We start from the raw sequence: 26,154 nt of genomic DNA on the forward strand, positions 1-26,154 counted from the left end.
TATGGACTGATGAAATGAGAGTGAGTCTTGATTGGCCAGATGGATGGGCCCGTGGCTACATTGGTAAAGGGCAGAGAGCTCCAGTCCGACTCAGACGCCAGCAAGGTGGAGGTGGAGTACTGGTTTGAGCTGGTTTCATCAAAGATGAGCTTGTGGGGCCTTTTCGGGTTGAGGATGGAGTCAAGCTCAACTCCCAGTCCTACTGCCAGTTTCTGGAAGACACCTTCTTCAAGCAGTGGTACAGGAAGAAGTCTGCATCCTTCAAGAAAAACCTGATTTTCATGCAGGACAATGCTCCATCACACGCGTTCAAGTACTCCACAGCGTGGCTGGCAAGAAAGGGTGAAAAAAACCAACTAATGACATGGCCTCCTTGTTCACCAGATCTGAACCCCATTGAGAACCTGTGGTCCATCATAAAATGTGAGATTTACAAGGAGGGAAAACCGTACACCTCTCTGAGCAGTGTCTGGGAGGCTGTGGTTGCTGCTGCATGCAATGTTGATGGTGAACAGATCAAAACACTGACAGAATCCATGGATGGCAGGCTTTTGAGTGTCCTTGCAAAGAAAGGTGGCTATATTGGTCACTGATTTTTTTGTTTTGTTTTTGAATGTCAGAAATGTATATTTGTAAATGTTGGGATGTTATATTGGTTTCACTGGTCAAAAATAAATAATGGAAATGGGTATATATTTGTTTTTTGTTAAGTTGACTAATAATTATGCACAGTAATAGTCACCTGCACACACAGATATCCCCCTAAAATAGCTAAAACAAACTAAAAACTACTTTCAAAAATATTCAGCTTTGATATTAATGAGTTTTTTGGGTTCATTGAGAACATGGTTGTTCAATAATAAAATTATTCCTCAAAAATACAACTTGCCTAATAATTCTGCACCCCCTGTAGATAGATATAGAGATATAGATATATAGATCTAGATATTATGTATGTGCTTTTTTTCAGTTTACACTGATGGATCTCCTTGCATTTTCTTGCTCTTATAGCTCTGCCTTCCAACATCAATCTTGTTAATCGTTAGACTACTGAATCATATTTTGATTCTGATGGGTCAAGTTGTATTTGCTCTGTACATTTTGTTAATCATGCAAATTTGTTTATTTGTATTTTTTTGCTCTGAGTTTTCTTTTTATCCTCAATAAAAACCTTCTCGTGAATGGTAAAAAAAAAAATACCAAAAGTAGGTAAAACAGCACTGTCAATATTCTTCTGAGTATTTTAAAGTGTAAAGGTGTGTGCCTATGCCAGATTTTTATCACTGGAGACAGTTGCTCATGTGGTGTGACAGTGTAGGATGCAGGTGTGATGTCTGTGGCCTTTGACTTACTGGCCACACTGGCTCACTTTTAACTGACCTGCATTAAGTCCAATTCTAATACAGTTTCATTTTAATTGGTACGGATACGGTGTGATGTTTTGGGAGGCCTCTACTGCTACTGGTGCAGAGAGATTTTTGCATACTTCCTGCCCCTGAGACTGACTAGGCCCCTTGTGCCTTTAATAGAAATAGGAGTCCCAGGCATAGGAAACTTGTCTGGGATTCTACATTTTGTCCACTGTCTGGACAGGAAGTGGTGGAAAATCTCGGGTGGGGGTCACAGAACAGTAATAAAAACCCAACGAGGGCTCTGGTCCCCTTACATTCCATCTGGAATATAAACTGTCAATAAGATGCAAGTACGGTAATTCCCACCTATATGCAACGTTAACGGGAATGATATCTAGCTTTGAATTGGACCTATTGAAACATACAGAATGTACACTCGATTGGCCCAATTCCAAGCATTGTTTTATGGAATTTGCATTTCCTGTGAAATTATTTGCATGTTCTTGACACTCTTTAACACATAAAAAATCTGCTAACCAGGTCAGTATCTATTCCAGTGTTCTCCTTGTGTGTTTGCAATTGAATGACTTGGTAAATTCTGCACCATAGGAGATGACCCATCACGTGTCAGTGAAGTGACGCTTTCTTCTCTTCTTGCTGCAGATGGCTTTGGGTTTTGCAAGTCTCAGGAATACCAGTACCTGTCTCCACACAAGTTCCTAGAAGAAGGGGAGTCTTACTTGACGCTGGCTGTGGAGGTGGCGCTGATCGGGCTGGGGCAGCAGCGGATCATGCCAGATGGCTTGTACGCACAAGAGAAGGTTTGCCGCAACGAGGAGCAGCTTATCTCCAAACTGCAGGAGATAGAGCTGGACGATACGCTGGTGAAAATCTTCAGAAAACAAGCAGTCTTCCTGTTAGAAGGTGAGAAGTGTGGAAGTGTATTGCTGTATCTGGGATTTTGTCTGCAGCTCTTGAGCTTAGTACTGCTGACCTTTTATAACAAGATAACAGAAAAGCGCTCAGTGTGCAGCAGTTTAAAGGGGCTGCCAAAGTGGACACCTCTCACCTGAATGGGTGGGCTGTTTGCTCAGTGCAGCCGTTGTATGCATGTGTCCCTCTTAGCGACCAGGGACTGGGCTCTGGCAATCCAGCAGCAGACAGAGATGTCCTGTGTATGCCGAGGTTGGTTGTCCTGAATAGTGTTCCTGTTGCAAGTGTTATGTGTCTGTTATGGGAGTGCCCAAGCTGGATATAGCATTAGGGTCTTTGGGACTAGGGATGGTCTATGAGAAGCTAAAAATCCTTTCAACCTCCAAAGTGCTGCACTTTGTGTTGTGATCATTGGCTGCTGTATGATAAAATGACCCTCCCTAGTGATTTTATTAGATGGTACAGTAGATTATGATGATGATTTCCAGTTACTGTGCTCGTTGGCCTGGTGCGGAGGTTTTTATTAAATGCACAGCCATTTGCAGCATTGCTGAGACCTTTTGTTGGATGATGCGACGTGGATACAGCTAGGCTTGTGGAGCCGGAGCAATTTTTTGGGTACCTGGAGTAGGTGGTTTCATTCATAAACCGAGGGGTAGGAGTCGGAGTCTTTTTGTACCGACTCCACAGCCTGGTTACTAGGGATGATCAATGAGGGGCATATTTTTCTGAAATTATGCAAATTTTTATGCAAATGTATGCAGTTTGAAAATGGACCAATCAATTTAAACCGAGGTTTAAATTGATTGGTCCATTTTCAAGCTGCATATATTTGCATAAGCATCTGCATAAATTTACATCAACTCAGAAAAATGTGCATATCTGTGATCATCCCTATTGGTTACAGCTAGGTATTTATCTTGGACTTGCTTTCTTGGGTAGCACATGTATAACGCCATGGTCCTCATTCAGAGGTTGGAAGATCCAGTCCATCATCTGGGCCCACAGCTGTTTTTTGAGGATGCTCTGCAGCTCACGGTTTCATCGTCTTTAGCAGTTCTCTGAGTGTTAAAGCTGGAGCTAAAAAAAAAAATTTTTTGTTTTGTTCTTTATGCACAAAGACCTCCAGTAGGAATTGGCAGAATTTAGAGTATCGAGGGAGGAGAAGCCTGTTTAGTTATGCACTAGCTTTGCACTACAAATGTTAATACTCGAGCGACTCCCCTCCTTTGTAAAGAACTGAGGGGGGAAAAAATAAAGTGTGGGAGGGTTACAAGCGAATCCCTAGGCAGCTTTCATATAAAACTAAGATTTCTACTAACAGAACTTACTCCAAGTTCTCACTAATAGGTTCTAAACCCTTTCCAGCAGATTGCTTATTAATGGAGGTGTTGTAGAGAGCTGGGAGCTAAGAGGTTAGCACTCACCTTACAGCACCAGAGCCACGCTCATTTCCAACCAGCGACACCATCTGCTTGTACATTCTCCACATGTTGGTGTGGCTTTCCTCCGCTTTTCTCCTCCAGACCCAAAAAAGCGCGGTGCAATGAATCTGCTTCCACCCCATTGGCGTGTATATTTGTCCATGACTGTTGTGGGAATAATGCTGTGAATTCCATTGCTTCGAGGCTGGATATGAATAGTTCTTTATCTCAGCGCCGGGTTGTGCAACAATGGCGCTGTATGAATAGCCAGCAATGAGGGCTGTGTGACCGAAGTGCTGTTTTTCTCTCCACAGCTGGGCCGTACAGTGGTTTGGGTGAAATCATCCATCGAGAGAGTATTCCAATGCACACATTTGCCAAGTATCTCTTCACCTCCCTCCTACCTCACGATGCTGAACTGGCATACAAGATTGCACTGCGAGCAATGAGGTTTGTGTCACTTCTGCTTACTGTATTGTGCATCAGGCATGATTATCCTGGAAACCGAGGCTGCTGTATCCTGTTCTGTGCTTGTAGGGTTGCCAGGTCGGCTGATGGAGAAAACCGGACAGGGGGTGGAGTTAGGGGTGGAGTTAGGGGCGGAGTTAGAAGCGCACTTTTATGTAGAGTGGGGCTAAGCAATGGGCTTTTTTAAAAAAAAAAATTTATAGTATTTATATCGCACTGACATCTTCTGCAGCACATTACAGAGTACATAGCCATGTCACTAACTGTCCTCACCAGTAGTACTGGTCCAGTGCACATAAGAGACAGTTTTTCACCAGTAACTGCACATAAGAGACAGCTTTTCACCAGTAAATGCACATTATAAGAGACACCTTTTCGCCAGTAAATGCACATAATAAGAGACAGCTTTTCCCCAGTAAATGCACAAGAGACAGCTTTTCACCAGTAAATGCACATAAGACACAGCTTTTCACCAGTAAATGCACATAATAAGAGACAGCTTTTCACCAGTAAATGCACAAAAGAGACAGCTTTTCACCACTAAATGCACATAATGACAAACAGCCAGTGTTCCCAGTATATGTAGCCAGGGATATATGTGCCCAGTATATGTAGCCAGGGGGTATATATGTCCCAGTATATGTAGGCAGGGGTGTAAATGTCCCAGTATACGTAGGCAGGGGTATATATGTCCCAGTATATGTAGCCAGGGGGTATATGTGCCCAGAATAGGTAGCCAGGGGCTATATGTGCCCAGAATAGGTAGCCAGGGGCTATATGTGCCCGGAATAGGTAGCCAGGGGCTATATGTGCCCGGAATAGGTAGCCAGGGGGTATATGTGCCCAGAATAGGTAGCCAGGGGCTATATGTGCCCAGAATAGGTAGCCAGGGGGTATATGTGCACGGAATAGGTAGCCAGGGGCTATATGTGCCCAGAATAGGTAGCCAGGTGCCCCCCCCCCCCCCCCCCCGCAGGAGGAGAACAGTGCAGCAGAGAGAGAGCGGTGGAGAAGGGGGGCAATCTCCCCCCCCTCCCCTTCCCTCACCTTAGGGTGCTCTCTCTCCCCCGCTGTCTCCTCCAATATGATGTGCAGGCTGGTGGGTGGCTGCGGGCGGAACTTACCTCTGTGTCGCAGGCGCCGGAAGTTCGGGTCCCGCAGCCGCTGAGATTCGACTCAAAAAAGATCCGGATCAAAGATCCGAATCATTCATGAGCCGGACAACACTATTCAGACTGATTAGTGTTGTCCGGCTCATGAATGATTCGGATCTTTGATCCGGATCTTTTTTGAGTCGAATCTCAGCGGCTGCGGGACCCGAACTTCCGGCGCTGGAGCGACACAGAGGTAAGTTCCGCCTGCAGCCACTCGCCAGCCTGCACATCATCCTGGAGGAGACAGCGGGGGAGAGAGAGCACCCTAAGGTGAGGGAAGGGGGGGAGATTGCCCCCCTTCTCCACCGCTGCTCCCAGCTCTCTCTCTGCTGCGCTGTTCTCCTCCTGCGCTGCGGGGGGGGGGGGGGGCTCTAAACCGGACAACTTAATTGTCCGGTTTAGCATGCCTTTTTGCACCGGACACAGCGCACAAAAACCGGACTGTCCGGTGTAAAACCGGACACCTGGCAACCCTATGTGCTTGAGATCATACGCATCAGGGAAGAGCCTGAACTCTGCAGAAGAGTAGAAGCAAAATGTGATGCTTCACTCTAAAACACCATTTTTTTTTTTTACACAAAAATATGTACAAAGAGCAACTTTAGTGTAAAGGGGGAAAAATCAATGCAGTGCAAAGTGAGAAGTTAAAAAAAAGAGCGATCAATAAATTATTGATATTCACCATGTAATTAAAGGAATACTATCGATTCACATATTTTTTTCAATTGACACAGGAATTGTTTGGGAAGTGTTGCTAAGTACTGGTGTATACATTTTAGTAGCAACTTCTTTGTTTACTGTTAGCAAAATACTTTCAAAGTTCACTGATGCCAAAACTGACTGAGCCATGAGGAGAGGGGAAATTCCCCTCACACTTGATCAGTTAACTCTATGTGTAGCTCTGTGTGTGACAGAGAAGAGAGCTCCCAACAGCTGCAGCTCCTGTATCCTGTGTTTCTGACTGACGTGTCTGAAGAGAGCGGAGGAAATGTATCTAACTGTCTCAGCTTTTTCATACTGTTTTTGCTTTCAGAGTTTGATATGTTTGATATTTGCTTTCTGTAGTCTGATATGTAACACTGGCTGTGCATTGAAGCAGACACCCCTTCTGCAATTAATTTGTCCCAATAAAGCTAAATCCTACCCTCAATAAATTACAGCGTTTGCCTCGGACATTTAACATGAAAAGTAGGAAAATGTTTACACAGCTACTTAGACATTATTTGCACACTGTCATTTTAGAACACTTGGATATCGATAGTATTCCTTTAATTCCTGTTTGATCCACAATGAGCCTGCCCATCTTCATCTTTACTACTGGCAGACATGAAAAAAACTACAAAGAACCAACTGACATAATTTATAACCACACCCTCTAACAATGTGATAGGCTTAAAGTGTTTCTTTTATAGATCTACATATGCACAGAGGGAGATAATGGTTGCTTGGTATTTGGAAACGGCTATTATTTCCCACAATGTAACAAAGTTCACAGACCGGAAACAGTCAGGGCCTAGGTCCTGACATCACACTGTGGGTGGGGTTTCACCACAATATCAGCCATACAGACCCCCCCTAATGATCTAATCGAGAAAATGTAAAGATTTCTCATGGGGAAAGGGATATCAGCTACTGATTGGGATGAAGTTCAATCCTTGGTTTATGTTCTTCAATAAATGAGTAGCAATAGCCCCCACCCTCGGCAGCTAATGGTCCAGAACCTTGTTGCAGGAATACTGTAATTCCAACAGCACTGTATACAGAGTACAGAGTACTGTAGCTAATGTGGATGGTTGATGAGATGCAAATAATTTCAAGTTGATGCAGGATAATACAAATGTATGCAAAGATATGCTTGAAAATGGTCCAGTCGAATTCTGCCAAGGTACAATTTAATTGGCCGGTTTTTTAGCTGCATACACTTTTAAAATTTGGATACATGTTTTGCATAATCCTGCATCTCATTGACCATCCCTAGTAGCTAAGAAGGCAGAGAAGATTTTTCTAAGCACATTGCCAGTTTTGTAAAGTCTTAGCTGAAGATTGCAACACACAAACACTAAATTGCTCTAGAAACAATAGCCTGTGACCCCCTTTAAAGGATGACAGTTGAGTAATGTATGATTCTAACGCCTGTGTTTGTGCAGTTCATGCAATTTTATGGGTTTTTTAGTTTTGTTTTATATAAAGATTGAACTGCCTGCCAGGACTCCCAAGGTCTGTGCCCTCTGGCATCCAGCATACAGCCTATCCCCACGCACAAAAAGTTATTGGTGATTCCTGATCACCAAATGGAGAAGCGGCAATAACCATCTGTGCAAGGAGGCAGGGCTACACACTGGACGCCGGCAGGCATGGATCTTGGGAGACTCAGTAGGTCGTTCAAACGTTATTTAAACCTGGAAATTTGCTGCAAAATTGTTTTTGAACAGCGATTCAAAAGGAATTTTGCATTGGAGCACAAATGTTCCAAATATGCTGATGGACCCGCGATTGCGATTTGGCCAACTTGCATCCACTTTCAACAGCGACATGCTTTTTAGCATCTATCGGCAATAGTCGGCGATCCCAAAGGGCAGCTGAAATCACTGTAGTGGGCCCCTAGCCAAACCGTGATCAGCACGGACTGTAGCCTGTTTACTATTAGTATATATGCACAACATAAAAGCTTATGATGTGACTGTATCTAATTATAAAAAAAAAATCCTAAAATATTTCATTATTGATTGGGGCCTACTCGATTAGCAGTATGCTACCACTTTTAAAGGGTGTCTAAACTTTTTTTTTTTTTAGTTAAAAAAATTGATTTCATTAGTTTGAATTAACTGTTGTTACATCCCTGCATATAGGCATATGAAGACACTAGCGGTGCTGCAAAGCTATTGTGTTGTATGCGATGTTTGGTCTCATTGCAAGCTTGATCAGACTGAGGGTTGGTGCCCACCTAGAGCGCTTCTGAGCGCTTTTGAAACGCCAGCGCTTTCAAAAGCGCTTGGCTAATGTTTCTCTATGGGATGGATCACATCAGAGCGATGTAATTTTTCCCAAAACGCAGGTCCTGCGGCATTTCCTAGGCTATTGAGCCTCAATGTTAAGCATAGGAAAGTGGAAAATCACTCTGAAAAGCACTAGAACAGAGCGATTTTCCAAGCGTTTTTGTACTTCTAAAAACGCTGAGCATTTGCGATTATTCTAGCCAGCGCTTTTCCGTGTGCATCGGCCATGAAAATGAACTGTCCTACAGTTATCAGTTCTGCAGGTTGTACGGGCAGCACTTGGTTATCTAGGTAGCTTCTAAGGCTAGGTCCACACTTGTCCCCCGCAGAACGGATCCGGTTTTGTAAACAATTTTTTTTCCCTCCGTTTTGAGAGAAATGGCTTTTTTGTAAGGACGTTTCCAGTCCGTGGAAACGTCCCCAACCCTGGCCGTGGGTGGGGAGAGCAGGCAAGGAGGGGGGTCTCGTCTCTTCCCCCTCTCACCTGGGTCCCCCCTTCCTTGCTCCCCCTCCAGCTAGTTTCAATAATATAAAACTCATTTAAAATCAATATAATGTAGCAGGCGGCAAGCGGGGAACTTACTTCCTTGCGCTCCACCGCTCACCGCGTCACTTCCTGTAATGCCGTCCAATGAACATCAGAAGACGGCATTACAGGAAGTGACGCGGCAGTGGTGGGACGCAAGGAAGTAAGTTCCCCGCTCGCCACCTGCTACATTATATTGATTTTAAATGATTTTTAAATGTGAAACTAGCTGGAGGGAGATGGGAAACCCAGGGGGTGGTGGGGGGCACCCCCCCTCCCACTTTGTCCTGCCTGCTATACCCCTCCAGCGTGACTGCACCCCCCCCCCCCCCCACCCACAGGCTGTGACACAGAAACAGATCTGTTTCTGTGTCCATTTCTGCCTGTGTAGCGGGGGATCCATTTTCCCATTGCTTTTCACTACCCCTCTGTGTTTCCGTGGTCCGTGAAAATGCAGCAAATCCGGACCGTCCGTTCAAGTCCGTGTCTGAAATGGTCATAAAAGCAAGGCGTGGCAAGTATGTGACATTACCCGTTCCATAGATTACTTCCAGGGAAATCTTGCATTTCAATGGTACATAATAAACTATGTAACTGCAAGATCTCAGTGACATGTTGCTAAGTACCGGTAATTGCCGTTAATGCTATCCAGGGCAGCTAATACATATTGCTGCCAGCTGCAAAGTCTCTTGTGTGTCACAGCCCTAATTGAAAATGCTGTATAGGTTCAATTTGTTCTCATAAAACCGCTCACAGATGATGTAAAATGTGTGTTGAACTTTGTGCAGCTTTGCTGTGGAGACTGTACTGAAGTCTGTTTGTCCGCAGGTTGCTAGTGTTGGAATCCACGGCTCCCACCGGAGACATGTCCCGCCCACACCACATCGCCTCAGTTGTTCCAAACCGTTATCCTCGCTGGTTCACCCTGAGTCATATCGAGTCGCAACAGTGTGAGCTGGCATCTACCATGCTGACCGCAGCCAAAGGTACCGGGATACTCTGTGTGCAATGCATCCATTTCTCAGATTGGTTGTTTCTTTTTCTTTTTTTTCTTTTTTTTTCCAGTAATAGTGTATTGTCTGTGTCAGTTCAGGCAACATACTGTTTATTTGTTATTATTTAAAATAAAAAAAAATTTATATAAAATGGTGACCCAAGATGGAATGCTGACTAGGATTGGTCAGTCAGAAGCTAATTGCAATTGTAATGAACAAAAAAATTTCACAAAATCATGCACCTCAAAAAGGGACCAGTGGAAAGCATCAGCTGGTGCATTTGCAGGCCGCATAAAGTATTGCATCAATTAGGAATAATTAGCATATCATTGACCATTGCTAGTGGGCAGCTCGGGTCTGTGGGGACCTTTTTGTTGCTAAGGAAATGGGAAAACTTTGACTCGTGTGGCGTCCATGACTCAAAGGATGTAGAAAAGAAACCGCACACCATGTTGTGTGGGTGCTGGTGCAGGACTCCTAGGCAGCATCAACAATTAGTGTTCTCCCCAGGCTCTTTTAGCTGGGTGCTCCACCCGGCTAGTTTTGATGAGCACCCGGCTGTCATCGGCTCACCTCCTCCTATTCTGTAAGCAGAGTTGCTCAAAGAAGCACCGGCCCTGCATTCTCTCATCTCGCCCCACCTGGCTACTTTTTCATTCCACTCGGCTGGAAAAAAATTCTGGGGAGTACCCTGAATTATCCAAAGGAGGAATCCGGGACACAGTCTTTCAGAAGCAAAAGTGCAAGTTTATTGCTCCATCACACACATGCAATATTCGTATGACCGAAGTGCCGACGATCGTTTCGGGGCCTATGGGGGTCCACTTTCTCAAGGCATAAGGCATAAAACACACATCTATCTATCTAGCTATATATATATATATATATATATATATATATATATATATATATATATATATATATATACATATATATATATATATATATATATATATATATAATCTGCCTTATGCCTTGACAAAGGGGGGACCCCCATATGCCCCGAAACGATCGTCAGCCTTTCAGTCATATGAATATTGCGTGTGTGTGTTGTAGCAATAAACTTGCACTTTTGCTTCTGAAAGACTGTGTGCGGACTCCTCCTTTGGATACTACATGACTCCAAGGAGCCATGTTCTTTATTTAACAAATTCCAGTTATTAAAAAAAAAATTCAATTAAATTCAAATTCTAGTCCTCCCTTTGAACGCCTGGTTCATCTTTTTCACACACCCTTCACCTCCCAAGTCCTCCCGGTATTGGTCGGCATCAGGTGCTATTTTTAAACATTTGTTTTTTAGCCTCTCAAAATGCCCACCTTTCCTCAATTCCTAAACTGTATGTTACACCCTGGATGTCTTATAAATGCATTAACAAATAAAATTGTATGTTGTGCTCCGGAGTAGAGATGGTCAATTAATTGGGTGCCGATCATTCCAGCTTGCATGTAGTTTTTAAGCTAATGGTTTGCTGGTTGGAATTTAGCCAGGCCAATGGCAGAAATTCAAACCACAAACCATTATGCATTAAGCTTGTGTGCAAATTTATTACAAAAAAGCGTGCAAGCTGGACCATCTCTGCCAAGAAGTGAGTAAGTGTGAAAAGTCCCATTCCTCAGGAACTCTTACAGGAAACGGACATTACTGCTGCGGTTCTCCTGTTTTTTTTTTCCCACCAGCAAGCTCGAGTGTTAATCCTTATTTCTTCCCCCCCTTATTTTGCAGGTGACGTTAGGCGACTGGAAACAGTGTTAGAGTCCATCCAGAAGAACATCCACTCCTCATCGCACATATTTAAACTTGCACAAGATGCATTTAAAATTGCGACCTTAATGGACAGTTTACCGGACATCACTCTTCTGAAAGTATCTTTGGAGCTGGGCCTTCAGGTAAGCGGCCATTTTCATTGGGCTTTTTAGAGGATGATATGTGGTCACCTATTTGATCCAGAATATGCTTTATGTTGACTGCTCAGAATTCAAGTCTGGTGGGACCAAAACAACTATCTATCCACATCCTGCATATTATGACCACTGTGGATGTTAATTACTGACAAGTACACAGTGAGTTTTTTGTTGTGAATTCACAAAGGAATTGTTGTATTTTGGTAAGATGCTCAGTCACAGGACCAGATTCACTAATTCTGCCTGGGCTACAGATTGTAGAATAGAACTAATCCTGCAAACCTGGGCCACATAGAAGTAAGCAATGGTCTGTCTGCAACTAATGCGATTGCAACCTTCAGCTAGCTGGGTTATGTTTGACCATGGTGAGTCTTGCTAAACAGTTTGTTTGACTGCAGTCACATGCATTTTTTCTGCAGCAAGAACTTTTTTTTTCTACAGTCACACAACTGCTAATAAATTAAACTTTCAGCAACTATTGCTGTGGTCTGATCTGTCCCAGGTGAAACAGTGCACTACCTGTTTGCACACATAAAATTGCAAAAAAAAAAAAAAAATACAAAATCGCTTGCAAAAACACAAATTGCACAAAAAACAGCCAGTAATCGCATTCCAGAATCGCTCACAAAAGGGCTTAGCACTTGTAGGGCTTGATTCACTAAACCGTGATGACTCAAACATCACACCTTATCAAAGATAGCACACCTTATCAAAGATAGCACACGCCTTATCCGAGTAGCATAGCGAGTGCTACAAATTTATGCCTGCTAATTGGCAGTGGCACTCGTCCTGCCCTGAGCCCCTGCGGGTTTATAGCGTTTGCTATGCTACTCTGATAAGGCGTGTTATCTTTGAAGGTGTGATGATATTGGAGTTATCACGGTTTAGTGAATGAAGCCCGTAGTGCGGAATATAACCCTGCATTTCAACTTTGCTCTAAAACATTTATTTACAGCATATTATATGTAACCAGCATTTTTTTTTTTTTTACTAGACCAGCATTGGAAGGGTTACACACAGAGCTTTTAAGTTCAGTGGAGAGAAATGCTGCTGCATCCGAAGTTTAGATAGATACATTTAAGTAAACACAATGTAACAAGTGTGGAATGTGACTCACACTCTGACTGAAAATTGAAATGTAGGGTTATATTCCGCTTTAATGGCTACCTTTAAATCTCCCTTGCATGGCTGTCGGCTGGTCCTGAGATAAAGTGATGACCTGCAGACACATCCCAGCATCCTCCTAGTGTGAGATACCTCCATGCTGTGGAATAAGTGTTGCTGCAGTAAACCAGTGCAGCTGTAGAAGTGTAAAGGGCTCAATGTATTTTACTTCCTGTTTGTGTGCAATTGTGAGGCAAAGAAGAATTTTGGTTACCTTTTGGGATGAATATTGTTGCCATGGTTTCCAGTAGGTTTCATTAACAACAAATTGTAGCAGGTGCAATTAAGTTCAAATGACAGCCACTTATTTGAATTTAATTGATTGATTCTAGTGAAATGTGCAACACACTCCATTGCACTAGTGGGAATGCTAAAAACGTGTTTCTTATGGGAAGGCATGCACTTGCTGTCCACAAAATGCACGCATGTTCAGAAACCCATGCAGACATGTTTGTTGTGAATGAGCCCCGGGTCTGCAGGTGAACTGCTGTAGTCTCTCCAAAGGGAGATCCGGTTGCTGCGTTCTGTGTTCAGTGTGATTTTTAACAATCATGTTTTGAATCCTCTGTCATAACTGAAGAAGCATAGCTGGCTGTGCACAGAAAAGTAAATGTAAAGTGTATGTAAATTAAATTACAAAATGGCTTCTACAGAATACCCAGCAAGCTCAGGGTGACCCAGAACCACCAGGAAAGTATAAAGGGCTAAAAGAGACTGAAAAGCCCTACTGCTAAAAATCAACGCCGAGTATAATTTTGCCTTCTTAATACCAAAGGGATTTGCGATAATTCAGCTTTAAGTAAGCAACTGTGCTTTCCCACAATGCATCACTCCTGAATATGCAAATCATCTCTTTATGCCCCTGAAGCCAGGTTTACACCCTATATTAATCCCTGCCATGCACTGATGAGGGCCAGATAGTCTGAAACAGGCTGTTTGCATGTTGGGTTGATGTAACATTTATAAGCTGTAGATTCGCTATACACCAGCGGCTCTGGATGTAAGCCTGGCTTCAGTGGCCTAAAGAGAGATGAGTTGCATATTAAGGAGTGAAGCATCATGGGAAACTGCAGTTGACCTCGCTGTAAAATTACACACTTTTTAAAAAAAAAATGTTTTTTTTATTTGCTGTGCTGTGATGTAAATCACAGTGCCTTCCTCTCCCTTTAGCATCCCCGTCTCCCGTTCTGCTCAGCTGAAATATTCGACTGGAGCAGAACATCGAAGATGGTCGGGGATGAAGTGTCAGTACTTCCTACTCTCTGCCCGTCCTCGGGAACGCCCCCTTCCTCCCATCGCTAATAGTTTCTATCTGCACGGCGCATTGGGGAGCTGTGCTGTGTATCTCTTATGGTAATTTTGCTTAGAACGATAGTGTACTAATATAGCTATCAGTACACTTTTCGTTCTGAGCTAAATTACCTCAAAAGCGCACACAGTGCAGCTCCCCAGCGCGCTGTGCAGATGGGAACAATTAGCGAGTGGAGGGGACGTGACTGAAGACCGGCTGAAAGGAGGAAGTACGGACAACCACCCCCCCCCCCCCCGGGGCTTCTTGCAGCTCCCTGCAGTCCTCCTGTGCCTGAGCCATCCTTCCGCTACCAGTCAGCAGCAGCGAGCCCCTCAAAGCTGTCCGGCCACTTGACCTCCTCTTCGCTTCCCTGTGCCACTGCACATGCGCAGTACGGGAACATTGCTGCTGCGCATGCATTACCGGGAGCGTTATCAGGATGTGTGTGTTGCGGGGCCGTGCATGTGCAGTAGCCTGCGACTGGCCACGACCATTCAGCTTTGCGGGGGTAGCTGCTGCTGCCTGGAAGGTGCAGGTACAGGAGGATTCCGGGGGCTGCAAGGAGAACCTTCTATACTATATACCTTTTAAAGATGAATTATCGCAAATACCTTTTGTTTTAAAAAAGGCAAATTACACTCAAAATAGCTTCTGTAACCTTAATGTGTCACATCAGCTTCCCAGCAAAATTTAGCTGTTCAGCACAGGGGTAGAATCGGGTGGACACACCTGCCTGGCAGTCTGATGGCTGTAAGCTTCTAGCAGGGACTTCAGCCTTGCCTCGCTGCGCCCAGCACTACAGCAGGGATTTCGGTTGCCGTCCTCTTAGATTATACTAACTCATTTGAAGCAGAACACTCTCCACGAATGTTATCTAGAATAGTTGACGTTTGGCCTGCCTGCCATGCACATTGCTATGCGCTGTCATTCCTGTAGCTCTACCTTTGCATAGAGAATGGGGAAGATATATAGGCTTAGTTTAATATTGATTCCTCATAATGGTTATCTATGGAACCCTTAATAGCTTTGCCAAAGAGTGTGTGAAATCAATTTCTGTATTCCCAATGGTAAATGGCGTACATTGGAAAAAAAGGCAGCTTGTATAAAGTGCAGAGAGAGACCAGTTTCCCTGGAGACTTCCAGTGAACGGTATTGGCTTTTTAGTGGTGTCATCTGAACTGAACAAACTCCAGAACCAAACCTCCTGCAATGCAGATACCCCCCTACCTTTGTTATGGTGAGATTTTTTCATAGGACCAACCACTGTGAAATAGTCTGTATGCATGTTGGATTATTGTGGCTCTGTACAAATAACAAGCTCACACATCACTGCATTCCAGCAGTTCTGGAGGTGTGGCTTGCTTACAAAGGATTATTTGCATACTCAGCAGTGAAGCATTGTGGGAGACCTCATATGCTCACGCCAACCTGAATAATTCTGTTTTAAGAAGGCAAACTTTTTGTTTTGTATAACATTTTAGTTAGAGGACATTTTGGTCCTTTGCAGCCCCCTAGACACTCCTAGGAGTTCCGGTTCACCATGAGCTTGCTGGGTAATCTGTAACACTAAGACTTTTATTGTGATCCCAAAATCCACTAAGCACCTTTTTCATCTGAATGGCTTACTGAAAACCCAGATGTGATATTAAACCGCTTCTCTGCCTTTTGGCTAAGATCAAGTGTAGTATCTGTTCTTGAGGTTTTTGGGGGGGCCTCTAGGGATGGCACTGTGGCAGGGTGTCCCTTCTGGTCGTAATTCCCCAGAGGCTGATGGAATGGATCTACCACTGGTCGAAGCTGAAGGGTTGAGGGCTTTGCTTAGGCGTACTGCCCCTGGAAGTGGCGCTCCACTGCCACATCCCACCTGAAAAAACCTGGAATGTGGCAGATCCCAGGCGGAAGTAGGGTGCTTTGGTCTGTACTGCCCATATGCATAGCCGACTAACGCAGCTCCCCAGCCTTTTGGCTAGGGAGAGTGCGGAATTTTTATCACTCCAGGCCGCAAGGTCAGGGCCAGCTTGCTGGCACCGGGGACTTGTCGCCTGGAGACTTCGGTTCCCACCCGGCTCCCTCTCGGGGGAGCCACGAACCATGTGGGATGCCACATGGCCAGGCCCTGTGGGTAACCTTCAGGTGTCGGAGGACGCCACCAGGGTCCTCCAACCCCTTGGGTGTTGGAGGATGCCAAGTACCCCCTGCGCCGGTGGCAAAGGGGATAAGTTCCCTTTGGGGAACAACGGAAAGGGCCCTGGTTTTTTGTGGGGCCTGGGGCTACTCATGCACGTTTTGTGGGGGTGTTTGTGCACTCCCACTTTTTCCGTGCATGGGGCTAATAGCCTTGCTTACTCCGGGACTCCTGTTGCATGCAACAGGAGCCAAGAAAGCTAAAAAAAAACAAAAACAATTTGATCTTAAACCATCCACCCAAAAACAAGCGACTGAAGACCCATGGAGGGACTACACACAGAACAGCTATACCAACACTAGCTTCTATCAAAAGACTAGCACAGAGTCTACACTTGGCAATTGCACATCACAATAACTTAGTAGTTTTATAATCTGAAAAGTAAACTTTACTATTATTACATGAGCAACATAGTGGCCATCTCTGCATTCTACCACTGAAGGATAAGAATATTTAGTTCAAATGACAGCCAGGGTCATATCTGTATGGAGAAATATGCCTCCCACGTTTACATCAGTTTCTTCATGCATCCCAAAAACATACTGTGGGTTAATCAGTCACCACCCACCCCCTAAAAAGGGGCCTAGAGACTGTGGTAGGTATAACAGACCCCGACTATGCTGGGAACAGCAGACTGAGAGCTTGTCTGCTGAGGGACTGTCAAATTACCCGGTCTTGTTTTGTTTGTTATGTTTTTTAGTTTACATTTGACACAAACCTGAAATCTAATGAAAACTGACCTTTTCAACCAATAATACCAGTACCTAATGCAACTGATCCTGGGTGCTCCTGGCGAGAGGTGGGGGGAGGGGGGGTCTGATGTGGGATTGAGGCTTTGCATATGTTTAGTACTGGATCAGAAACTAGCAGCAAGCACAGGGAGATGGAGCTTAGGCAATATTTTAAGAGGTGCACAGTGATAGGATGGGTAAGGGCCTGAGCCCACGGACACTATTGTGTCCACTTTTCTGCAACACATCATCATCCGTATTACAGAGACTGAAAACCAGACTCAGCTGCGTTAGTGGGCTCAGGCCCTTAAAGTGGTCTGAAAGTCAGCATTTTTACTTTGCTCTAAAAGATTCCTCAGAGATTGAAAGCTACTATCCCAGATTTTTTTTTTAGCAGAACATCACTGAAATGGTTAAACAAATCACTTTGTCCCGCTATTCAGCTTCAAATCTGCATCCAAACTGGAGATAACAGTATCTTTGTTTGCATTCCAATGTTGATACATGTGTGTAAACACAGTGTAACAAGTGAAAAGGAGCTCTCTGTGCTTCAAGCACACAAACAGCTCAGAACAGCTCTAGGGATGCAAATAATTCTAAGATGATTCATGCAGCTTGAAAACAGACCAATCACATGTCCCAGCATGGCCAGTGCAGGTAGTCCCCGGTTAACGAACGAGATAGGGACTGTAGATTCGTTCTTAACCTGAATCTGTTCTTAAGTCGGAACACTGTGCCATCTCTGTCCCCTGTACCTCCTCTGTGCCTCCAGTGTCCCCCTCTGTGTCATCTGCCCTCTGTACCTGCTTATACAGGTTTAAAAGCCATTTTTTCTTTGAATTTTTTAAAATCGATTTTATCAAAGTCCAATTTGAAGAAAAAAAAAATTCCAACTTGTTCCCATGGAAACACAGAATTCATGCCGTTCGTATCGGCAGGACGTTCGTAAGTCGAGGACTACCTGCACTGGCATGAGTGTTTTTATCACAGTGATTTCAGACATGAGTTTGCACATATAACACTTAGTTCAGAGCCATTGACAGAAATGAGGGTTGCAGTCAGAGCATTGGTGAAAGCTGCAGTTTCTGCTGACCCGGTACGGTGCTGCCTTGACCCATGCATGCCCCATGCTTGTATAGCAACCGCTAGAATGTGTTTCACACGCGACGGGGACCTTTGTCTCCATTTGGGATGGGCTCAGCAATTTGTAGGTGAACATTTTCACACTGTTTTTGTCGCCATTTCTTCCATCAGCAGTAAAGAGAATAAAGGCAAGTTCTTCCTACAGACTGCTGTGAGTGATGAGCATGACAGCTACAATTCACTGTGGATCGGTACACAAAAAAGATTTTAAATGTGTCTAATAGAGCTTTAAATGAGATGATTGTATTGAGTTGGGATTGTTACGTGTTTCTGTGTGGGTGGCAAGTTGCATTTGAACAAAGGCCTTCCTGTGCTGTTTCCTCACCTCTCTTTTGTCTCGCAGGTAATGCGGATGACGTTATCCACTTTAAACTGGCGGCGTCGGGAAATGGTTCGATGGCTGGTAACATGTGCAACTGAAGTAGGTAGGTAACGTGAAATGAAGGGCTATCTCGTGTTCATCTATGCCAGTGCTGGGGTCCATCATGGATGTGATATGCCTGACTGTATAACCTTTACAGGATAGTATTAGTAATGGGAGTGGGGTGGAGATGCTCAACATTGCCATCAGACTTTGCAGATCACCTGTCTGAGACCTGCTTCAGTGCTGAACATTTCTGACCTGGGATATTATGGACTTTTCTCCAGTCTTTTGGTTGATGCAAGGATTCCCTTGTAACCTCTAAACTGCCCTTTGCCTAAATAGAGACTTTACCCATGCAGGTTTTTAACATGGGCACTGGGACAGGAAGTGAGAGAAAATGTTTCCAACCAGCGCATGTACTGCGGTGTCGCCGCATGAGTTGGGCACCAGGTGGGGCTAGTAAAAATATTCATAATTTACATTACCGATATTTTGCTATGCACTTGAACCCTCTTCTCCCAGTGCCTAAACCTAACCCCCCACCTGATGCCTCCCCTGCTATTGCCTAATCCTAACCCACCACCTAATGCCTCCCCTCCTAGTGCCTAATCCTAACCCACCACCATCACCACCTAATGCCTCCCCTCCTAGTGCCTAATCCTAACCCACCAACATCACCACCTAATGCCTCCCCTCCTAGTGCCTAAACCTAACCCACTCTAATCCTAACCTACCACCACCTAATGCCTCCCCTCCATGTGCCTAATCCTAACCCACCACTATCACCACCTAATGCCTCCCCTCCTAGTGCCTAATCATAACCCGCCACCTAAAGCCTCCCCTCCTAGTGCCTAAACCCCCACCTAATGCCTCCTTCTAGTGCCTAAACCTAATGCCTGGTACACACCATGCAATTTCCTGTCAGATAGACGGGTCTAATTGAATATTTCCAACAGGCCTGGCCTGATTTCTGATTTTTCTGAACGATTTTAGTATAGAACTAATCAGAAAAACGATTGGCAATCAGATCGGACCTGTTGGAAATAATGGATTCAACCTGTCTATCTGATGGGAAATTGCATGGTGTGTACCAGGCATAACGCTACCTCATAATACCGCAAAATGTGTCCCATGAAGTATACTTTACCTGTTGGACATGTGTGTGATGTCACACACACACCCACGTATACGCGAGCATGAGGATGGAGCACGTAGCCATGGCCACCAACAGGTAAAGTATACTGCACAGGGCACATTTTACACTAGGGGAACAGTGCAGTGGGTTCCATTGAATTTGTTGCTCATCCCGATATCACACGCCATGCACCTGATCGAGCATGTTGGCCCTACATCTTGTAGAATGTCAGATTGATGCATGCAACCAATGTTGGCCCAAAATTGGTTGCATTGTCGTATGCATAGTCTCCAGTAACCACTGCTGTATAGACCATCCGCTGTCTTAACAACCCAGAAAAGTTCAGATTCACAATGCCACCATAATGTCTTCATAGATCCCACAATTGACTGAGCACATTTCGGCAACAGTGCAGTGCTGTGATAGTGGTGAACTATTTAGTGAACTTAACTCCTCAGTTTGCTGGAGTGTGAAGATCCATATAGTTTGTCAAGACATAACTCTGAGAATGTGTGACCTGATTGCATGTGTGAGTTAGCATGGATGGTCAGTTGACAAGATAGGCATACACGGCCGTGTATTTTAGGGGGGGATAAGGGATGTTTCTATGCAACTGCAATTTTGGTTCTACTTAATAAACTTTTTTGATACTGTAAGCAGACGTTTCCCCTAGTCCACCTTTTTTCAGACACTGGTCTACGGGAACGGCTCCCCTCTAGAGGGTTACAGACGACATATCACTTCTAGCGCTCCCCAATCCTCAATTTTTGCCCTTTGACATCCATGGCAAAGTAATATGGGGAAACAAAAATGTCTCTATAGACGTCCGCTGGTTAAGAGAAGCTGGTTGACTATGTATTTTCTGGTGCATGTAAATAAGATGGTATAACGCCTTTGCTTCTGTTGCAGGAGTTTATGCACTGGACAGCATCATGCAGAGCTGGTTCACGCTCTTCACTCCAACAGAGGCCACTAGCATCGTTGCTACAACCGTGATGTCCAACAGCACCATTGTCCGCCTGCATCTGGACTGCCATCAGCAGGAGAAGCTGGCCAGCAGTGCTAGGACGCTTGCACTCCAGTGTGCGATGAAGGACCCCCAAAACTGTGCCCTGTCAGCACTTACTTTATGTGAAAAGGATCACATAGCTTTTGAGACTGCTTACCAAATTGTCCTGGATGCTGCTACGACCGGCATGAGCTACACACAGCTGTTCACGATAGCCCGGTACATGGAGCACCGCGGCTACCCCATGAGGGCGTACAAACTGGCAACGCTGGCCATGACACACCTGAACCTGAGCTACAACCAGGATACACACCCTGCCATTAATGACGTTTTGTGGGCTTGTGCGCTCAGCCACTCTCTCGGGAAAAACGAGCTAGCCGCGATAATACCTCTAGTGGTCACAAGTGTCAAGTGCGCAACAGTACTTTCGGACATTCTGCGCAGGTGCACTTTGACCACGCCTGGGATGGTGGGACTTCATGGTCGGAGGAACTCTGGCAAGCTTATGTCACTGGACAAATCCCCTTTGCGACAGCTTTTGGATGCCACAATTGGGGCCTACATAAACACAACGCACTCGCGGCTCACACACATCAGCCCGCGACACTACAGCGAGTTCATAGAGTTCCTCAGCAAGGCCCGAGAGACCTTCTTAATGGCTCATGACGGACACATTCAGTTTACACAGTTCATCGATAACCTAAAACAAATTTACAAAGGGAAAAAGAAACTGATGATGTTGGTCCGGGAGCGATTCGGTTGACAACGTGTGAATGGGTGAGGGAGGGAGAAAAACTTTGTTTATACTTGAGCCTGCCTTTATATCCTTTTTAACTTAAGAAAAAAAAAATCAAAACAATACAAAAAAAGAGCCACACCGGTATTATGTGTATAGTTCAACTGAGTTTGCAAAAGAAAAAAATTGTCATGTTGTGAAAGTTTGTGTATTTTTTTTTTTCTTTTTTAATTTTTTGTTTTCAGTTTATCTGTGTATGAAAGAGAGGTTCAAGGTTTGGTTTACACTGAGTATATGTTGTCTAGTGGCAAAAGCCCACATAGCTCTCATTTTTCTGTATTTCCTTCACAGCCTCAAAAAGATACAAATGGCTTTAAAAGATATACAAAATGAAAAAAATCTTGAAGAAAAAAAACCAAACTTTTAAAAAAACAAAAAGAAAAAAAATTGTTACTTTTTACCCTCCATCCTGTGACAAGTACCTCGAATGGATCCAGCTTTACTCTTCTTTCATCCTTACATTTCATCCTCTTTAGCAACCACAGAAAACCCCAATAGGACAACCAATGCTGATAGTTATATAAAATCATAAGGCTTGATTACACGTGGCTTTGCAATGCAGATCTTCTTCTATAGGCATGACACCACAATAACTGTGCATGTGGAAACTTAGCAACTGTCAACATACATTCTCAGGGATTATCAAGTAAAAAAAGAATGAGAGCATTTATTGTACTGTATATATATTATAGTATATGTCTGAATATTGAAAGCAAAGTATAACATTAACTAATTTATAAAAAAAAAAATATTCTATGTAATGCAAGATACTTGAAGCAGCAGTAGCTTGGTTTTAAACATAAACTAAAAAAAAACACAAAGACCGCAAGCATATCGAGTTAAGACATGCGCCTTTTTCTTAGTGTTGGCTAAGGTGGTGATCATAACATGCTGGGCATCTATGCAGAGCCACCTTGATCCATTGCATAGCTTGGCTGATACCTGTTTAGGGAAAAAAGACACTTTTTTTTCAAATGTTCTGATTCTTTGTTTTGTTTTTTTCTTTTGGTTTTATAAATTGGTAGAAATATTTGACTTTAAAAGAGAACTCCAGTGAGGATCAAAATTCTCAATAAAATGAGATCCAAAGGCTAGGCCTTTGGGTTATATTAAATGTAAACTTTGCGTGGAAAAAAAAATATATAGTTTACTATATGTATAAAAAAAATTACGTACTTGTCCATCTGTATGTTTTTGTACAGATGGCCAGTACTGTGCCAGTTAGGCTTCTTTTACATTGCCCTGCTGTGGTTCCTGTAAATCGGATATTGCTCACTGACTGGTCCGTTCATTTGACAATAGTTTAGTGAGGGGCCAGTGACAGGCTCTATTCCTTTAGTGCAGTAGAAAACAAAAGGCACACATCTAGCTGTTCAGAGTACCCGGGTGGCTCATAGAACGATATAAAGGGCTTAAAGGGGAACTTCAGCCTAAACAAACATACTGTCATTAAGTTACATTAGTTATGTTAATTAGAATAGATAGGTAATATAATCTCTTACCCACCCCGTTTTAAAAGAACAGGCAAATGTTTGTGATTCATGGGGGCTGCCATCTTTGTCATGGGGCAGCCATCTGTTTGGTTGAAAGGAGGTGACAGGGAGCAGGAGACACAGTTCCAACTGTCCTGTGTCCTGATCACCCCTCCCAGCTGCACACGCTAGGCTTCAAATGTCAAATAAAAAAAAAAATTGCACCAAAACAGCAGAACGAGAACAACATCAGAAATCCCATCATGCTTTGCACAGCATCAGGGAAAAAATGCCCGGGCAGTTTTCTTCTGTGCAGCTAAAAATGAGGCTTGTATAAGAGAAACAAAGTTCTGATGCTGTGGAACTGTTAAAGAAACACCAGGCCTTTCCAGTGCTGCTGAGTCAATTTTTAGTCTGGAGGTTCCTTTAAAACAAAAAATCCTCTTGCTTAACAGTATGCTTAATATAAATTTGCCGTCTTAAACAGAAAGTGTTTGCAATCATTCAGCTTTTAAAGTAAATCTGAAGTGTACAAAAAAAAGGGGGGGGGGGCGTCCTCAGAAGGCTTCTGCAACAGTTGTCTCCATGCGCAGTATGGAGCCGCCCATACAGGAAGCACTCTGAGACACGAGTGCTTCTGAGGATCCCCAAAGGTGTATTCACCCAGTTGATCTAATAACTTTAACACAGCAGTGGACGGAGGATGCAACGAGAGAACCAGGCTGTATGGGTTCCAGAGCCTTCCCTCTACATGTTTTTTGTTTTTTAGGGCACTTCAATGATACTTTAGGTGAGCAACAAACATCTCCCTTGATGCGTAACTACTGAAAATGCAAATGTATTTGTCCTCTAAAAGCCAGAGGCACATCCAGAACCGCTGGTCTACAGTGCCCCTACAGCCTACTAATTTTGCAGGGCCATACTTAATCCGACATGCTACCCTGTCTCAAGCATGCCTCCATGATGGCACTGAATATCGTGCAATACGTAGCAGGACTGTCACCAGCCTGGAAATCTGAGATTTGCCAGAAATTGAGTACAATGGAAACAAGTGATATCCAGGAGGTGTGCGATTCCTGCTGTGCAGGCAGTAGGGCCCAATGTTTGTTGCTGTGTTTGGGCAACAGTTGATATGTTGCCACAGGATGCAGAGGCATTGCAGAACTTCTAGATATCTAAAGGCCTGAAAAGTTACATTCGATTAGAGAACCAAAATTTGTGGGTACACGGTTAGAATTCACAGGACTGAATTTTGTATTTTCCCTGGAGTTCTTTTAATGTGCACAGTTGGCAAGTTGATTTGAAAAGGGTGTTTAGTATCCAGCCAGAGCCGAAAGCCTTAGCATTAAGCTTCTAATATGCCACATAAATGGGATTGGGGCCTCCTTTGCAGAGAGATCTTCCAAGACGCACTTCATTGTTCCAAACACATCCAGTATAAATACTCATCCATGACGCCTTTGTCAGCAAGCTAACAATAAGCTAACCTGTTGTGCACAAATATATATTTCTGCATAGGTATTTTGACTTTGTGCAGGGCAGAAAGTTGTGTAGGTATGACTGTTCAAACTTTTTTCTTTTTAAGTTGATTTTTATTTTTTTTATCTTAATGTTCGATTCTAAAAAAAAACAAAAAAATAAAACAAAACAGCCTTCTATCTTGCCTTGTCTTAATGCTTTAAAATAACCAAACTGGAGACCTAACTACCAAACTTGTTCATTATATAATTAAATACCAACTTCTTGGTTCCAATATCGTGTCTTTAATTTTCGCTGAATGGTTCTGTATCCTTGTGCTTTCTAAAGCCCTTTTTTATTTATGTTTTTGGTGCAAAAGTTGACTAGTCTCTTGTTCCCTTCATTAGAGAACACGCTTTAGGTATGTTTGTAAGTATTTTTATTTAGAAAAAAAAAAGAAAACAAAAAAGTTTCCATGTTCTTCATTTTATTTATTACACTAGGTAAAAAAGGTTGTACTTCATCACCCCATGTAAACATGCTCATGAAGTTGAAAGTAATTAAGATTTGATACACTGATATCAATTTATTTATGTAACTAAATCACTGTTTTATAAACTTGTTAATGATCAACAATTTTTTTGTTTTGATTAAAATTAGTTTTTTGAAAGCTGATTCTGCTTCCTTTTTAGTTACCTGTGAATAGTACAGATTTTATGTAACTTGTAGCCTTAGCACAACTATTCAAGCAGTCCGTGTGATGTGCTGCTGTATTTTCTGTGTAGGGTGTTACATCCCATTAAACAGGAAGTGCTCTTCCTGCCTCTAAAGATGGTACAAATGTCGTCCACGCTGTGATATAGCTATCCCCATCTGGGCCTATACCTGGGCTCCTGGACCTAGGTGACTTAGCTTCAACTGCTACATTACCACCTCATTGCTGCTATTGCAGTTCCCTTCTGTCATTCCCTTTTTCCTATGGTTTCCTCACCCTTCCCCCTCTGTCATTTCCTCTCTATTCTGGGTCCCTTCTACCTCTATCATTTCCTCTCTGCTCTGGGTCCCTCCCCTTCTGTCATTTCCTTTTTCATTTTGTTCCTCTCCCCTTTTGTTATTTCCTTTTTCTTCTGGACTGGTTCACTTCTTCAACTTGGTTCCCTTCCCCTCCTGTCATTTTTCTCTCTTCCCTTGTTTGCATTCCCTTGTCATTCAATTTCTTGTCTCTTCTGGTTCCCTTCACCTTCTGTCTTTTCCCTTCTCCACTTGTCATTTTTCCTCTCCTTTGCTTTCTTCCCCTCCTGTAATTTCCCCTCTCCTCTTGTTCCATCCCCCTTCTCGTATTTTCCCTCTCCCCTGACTCCCTTAACCTGATGTCATTAACCCTCTTATCTGGTTCCCTTCTGTCCATTCCCCTCTAACCCTAGTCTCTTACCCTGCCCCCCCCCCCCCCTCCCATTTCCGTCCTTAACTTTCTGTAATTTCTCCTCTCCTCTAGTTCCTCCTTCCTTCTTTCATTTCCCCGTTCCTCTGGTTCATGCCCCCTTATGTAATTTCCCTTCTTGTCCGGTTCGTTCACTCTTCTGTCATTTACCATCTCCTCTGGTTCCCTCCCTCTTCTGTCATTTACCCTCTCCTCTGCTTCCTTCCCCTCTCCTC

General features: G+C 43.7%; 1 protein-coding gene and 1 pseudogene across 1 annotated transcript in view; both read left to right on the plus strand.

The window, feature by feature from the left end:
* The window catches only part of ZSWIM6 (zinc finger SWIM-type containing 6), a 200,836-nt gene extending 175,663 nt beyond the window's left edge, over window positions 1-25,173 (plus strand). The window contains exons 9-14 of the mRNA XM_068249615.1: window positions 2,016-2,276; window positions 4,024-4,159; window positions 9,682-9,839; window positions 11,572-11,735; window positions 18,608-18,689; window positions 20,673-25,173. Coding sequence (XP_068105716.1) covers window positions 2,016-2,276; window positions 4,024-4,159; window positions 9,682-9,839; window positions 11,572-11,735; window positions 18,608-18,689; window positions 20,673-21,535 — 1,664 coding nt within the window. The 3' untranslated portion in view covers window positions 21,536-25,173. The remainder of the gene's footprint in view (window positions 1-2,015; window positions 2,277-4,023; window positions 4,160-9,681; window positions 9,840-11,571; window positions 11,736-18,607; window positions 18,690-20,672) is intronic.
* On the plus strand, window positions 15,855-15,952 carry LOC137533162 (U2 spliceosomal RNA; annotated as a pseudogene).
* Window positions 25,174-26,154: the final 981 nt, after the last annotated feature.

This window comes from Hyperolius riggenbachi, chromosome 1 (genome assembly GCF_040937935.1).
Source record: "Hyperolius riggenbachi isolate aHypRig1 chromosome 1, aHypRig1.pri, whole genome shotgun sequence".
Taxonomy (NCBI): Eukaryota; Metazoa; Chordata; class Amphibia; order Anura; family Hyperoliidae; genus Hyperolius; species Hyperolius riggenbachi.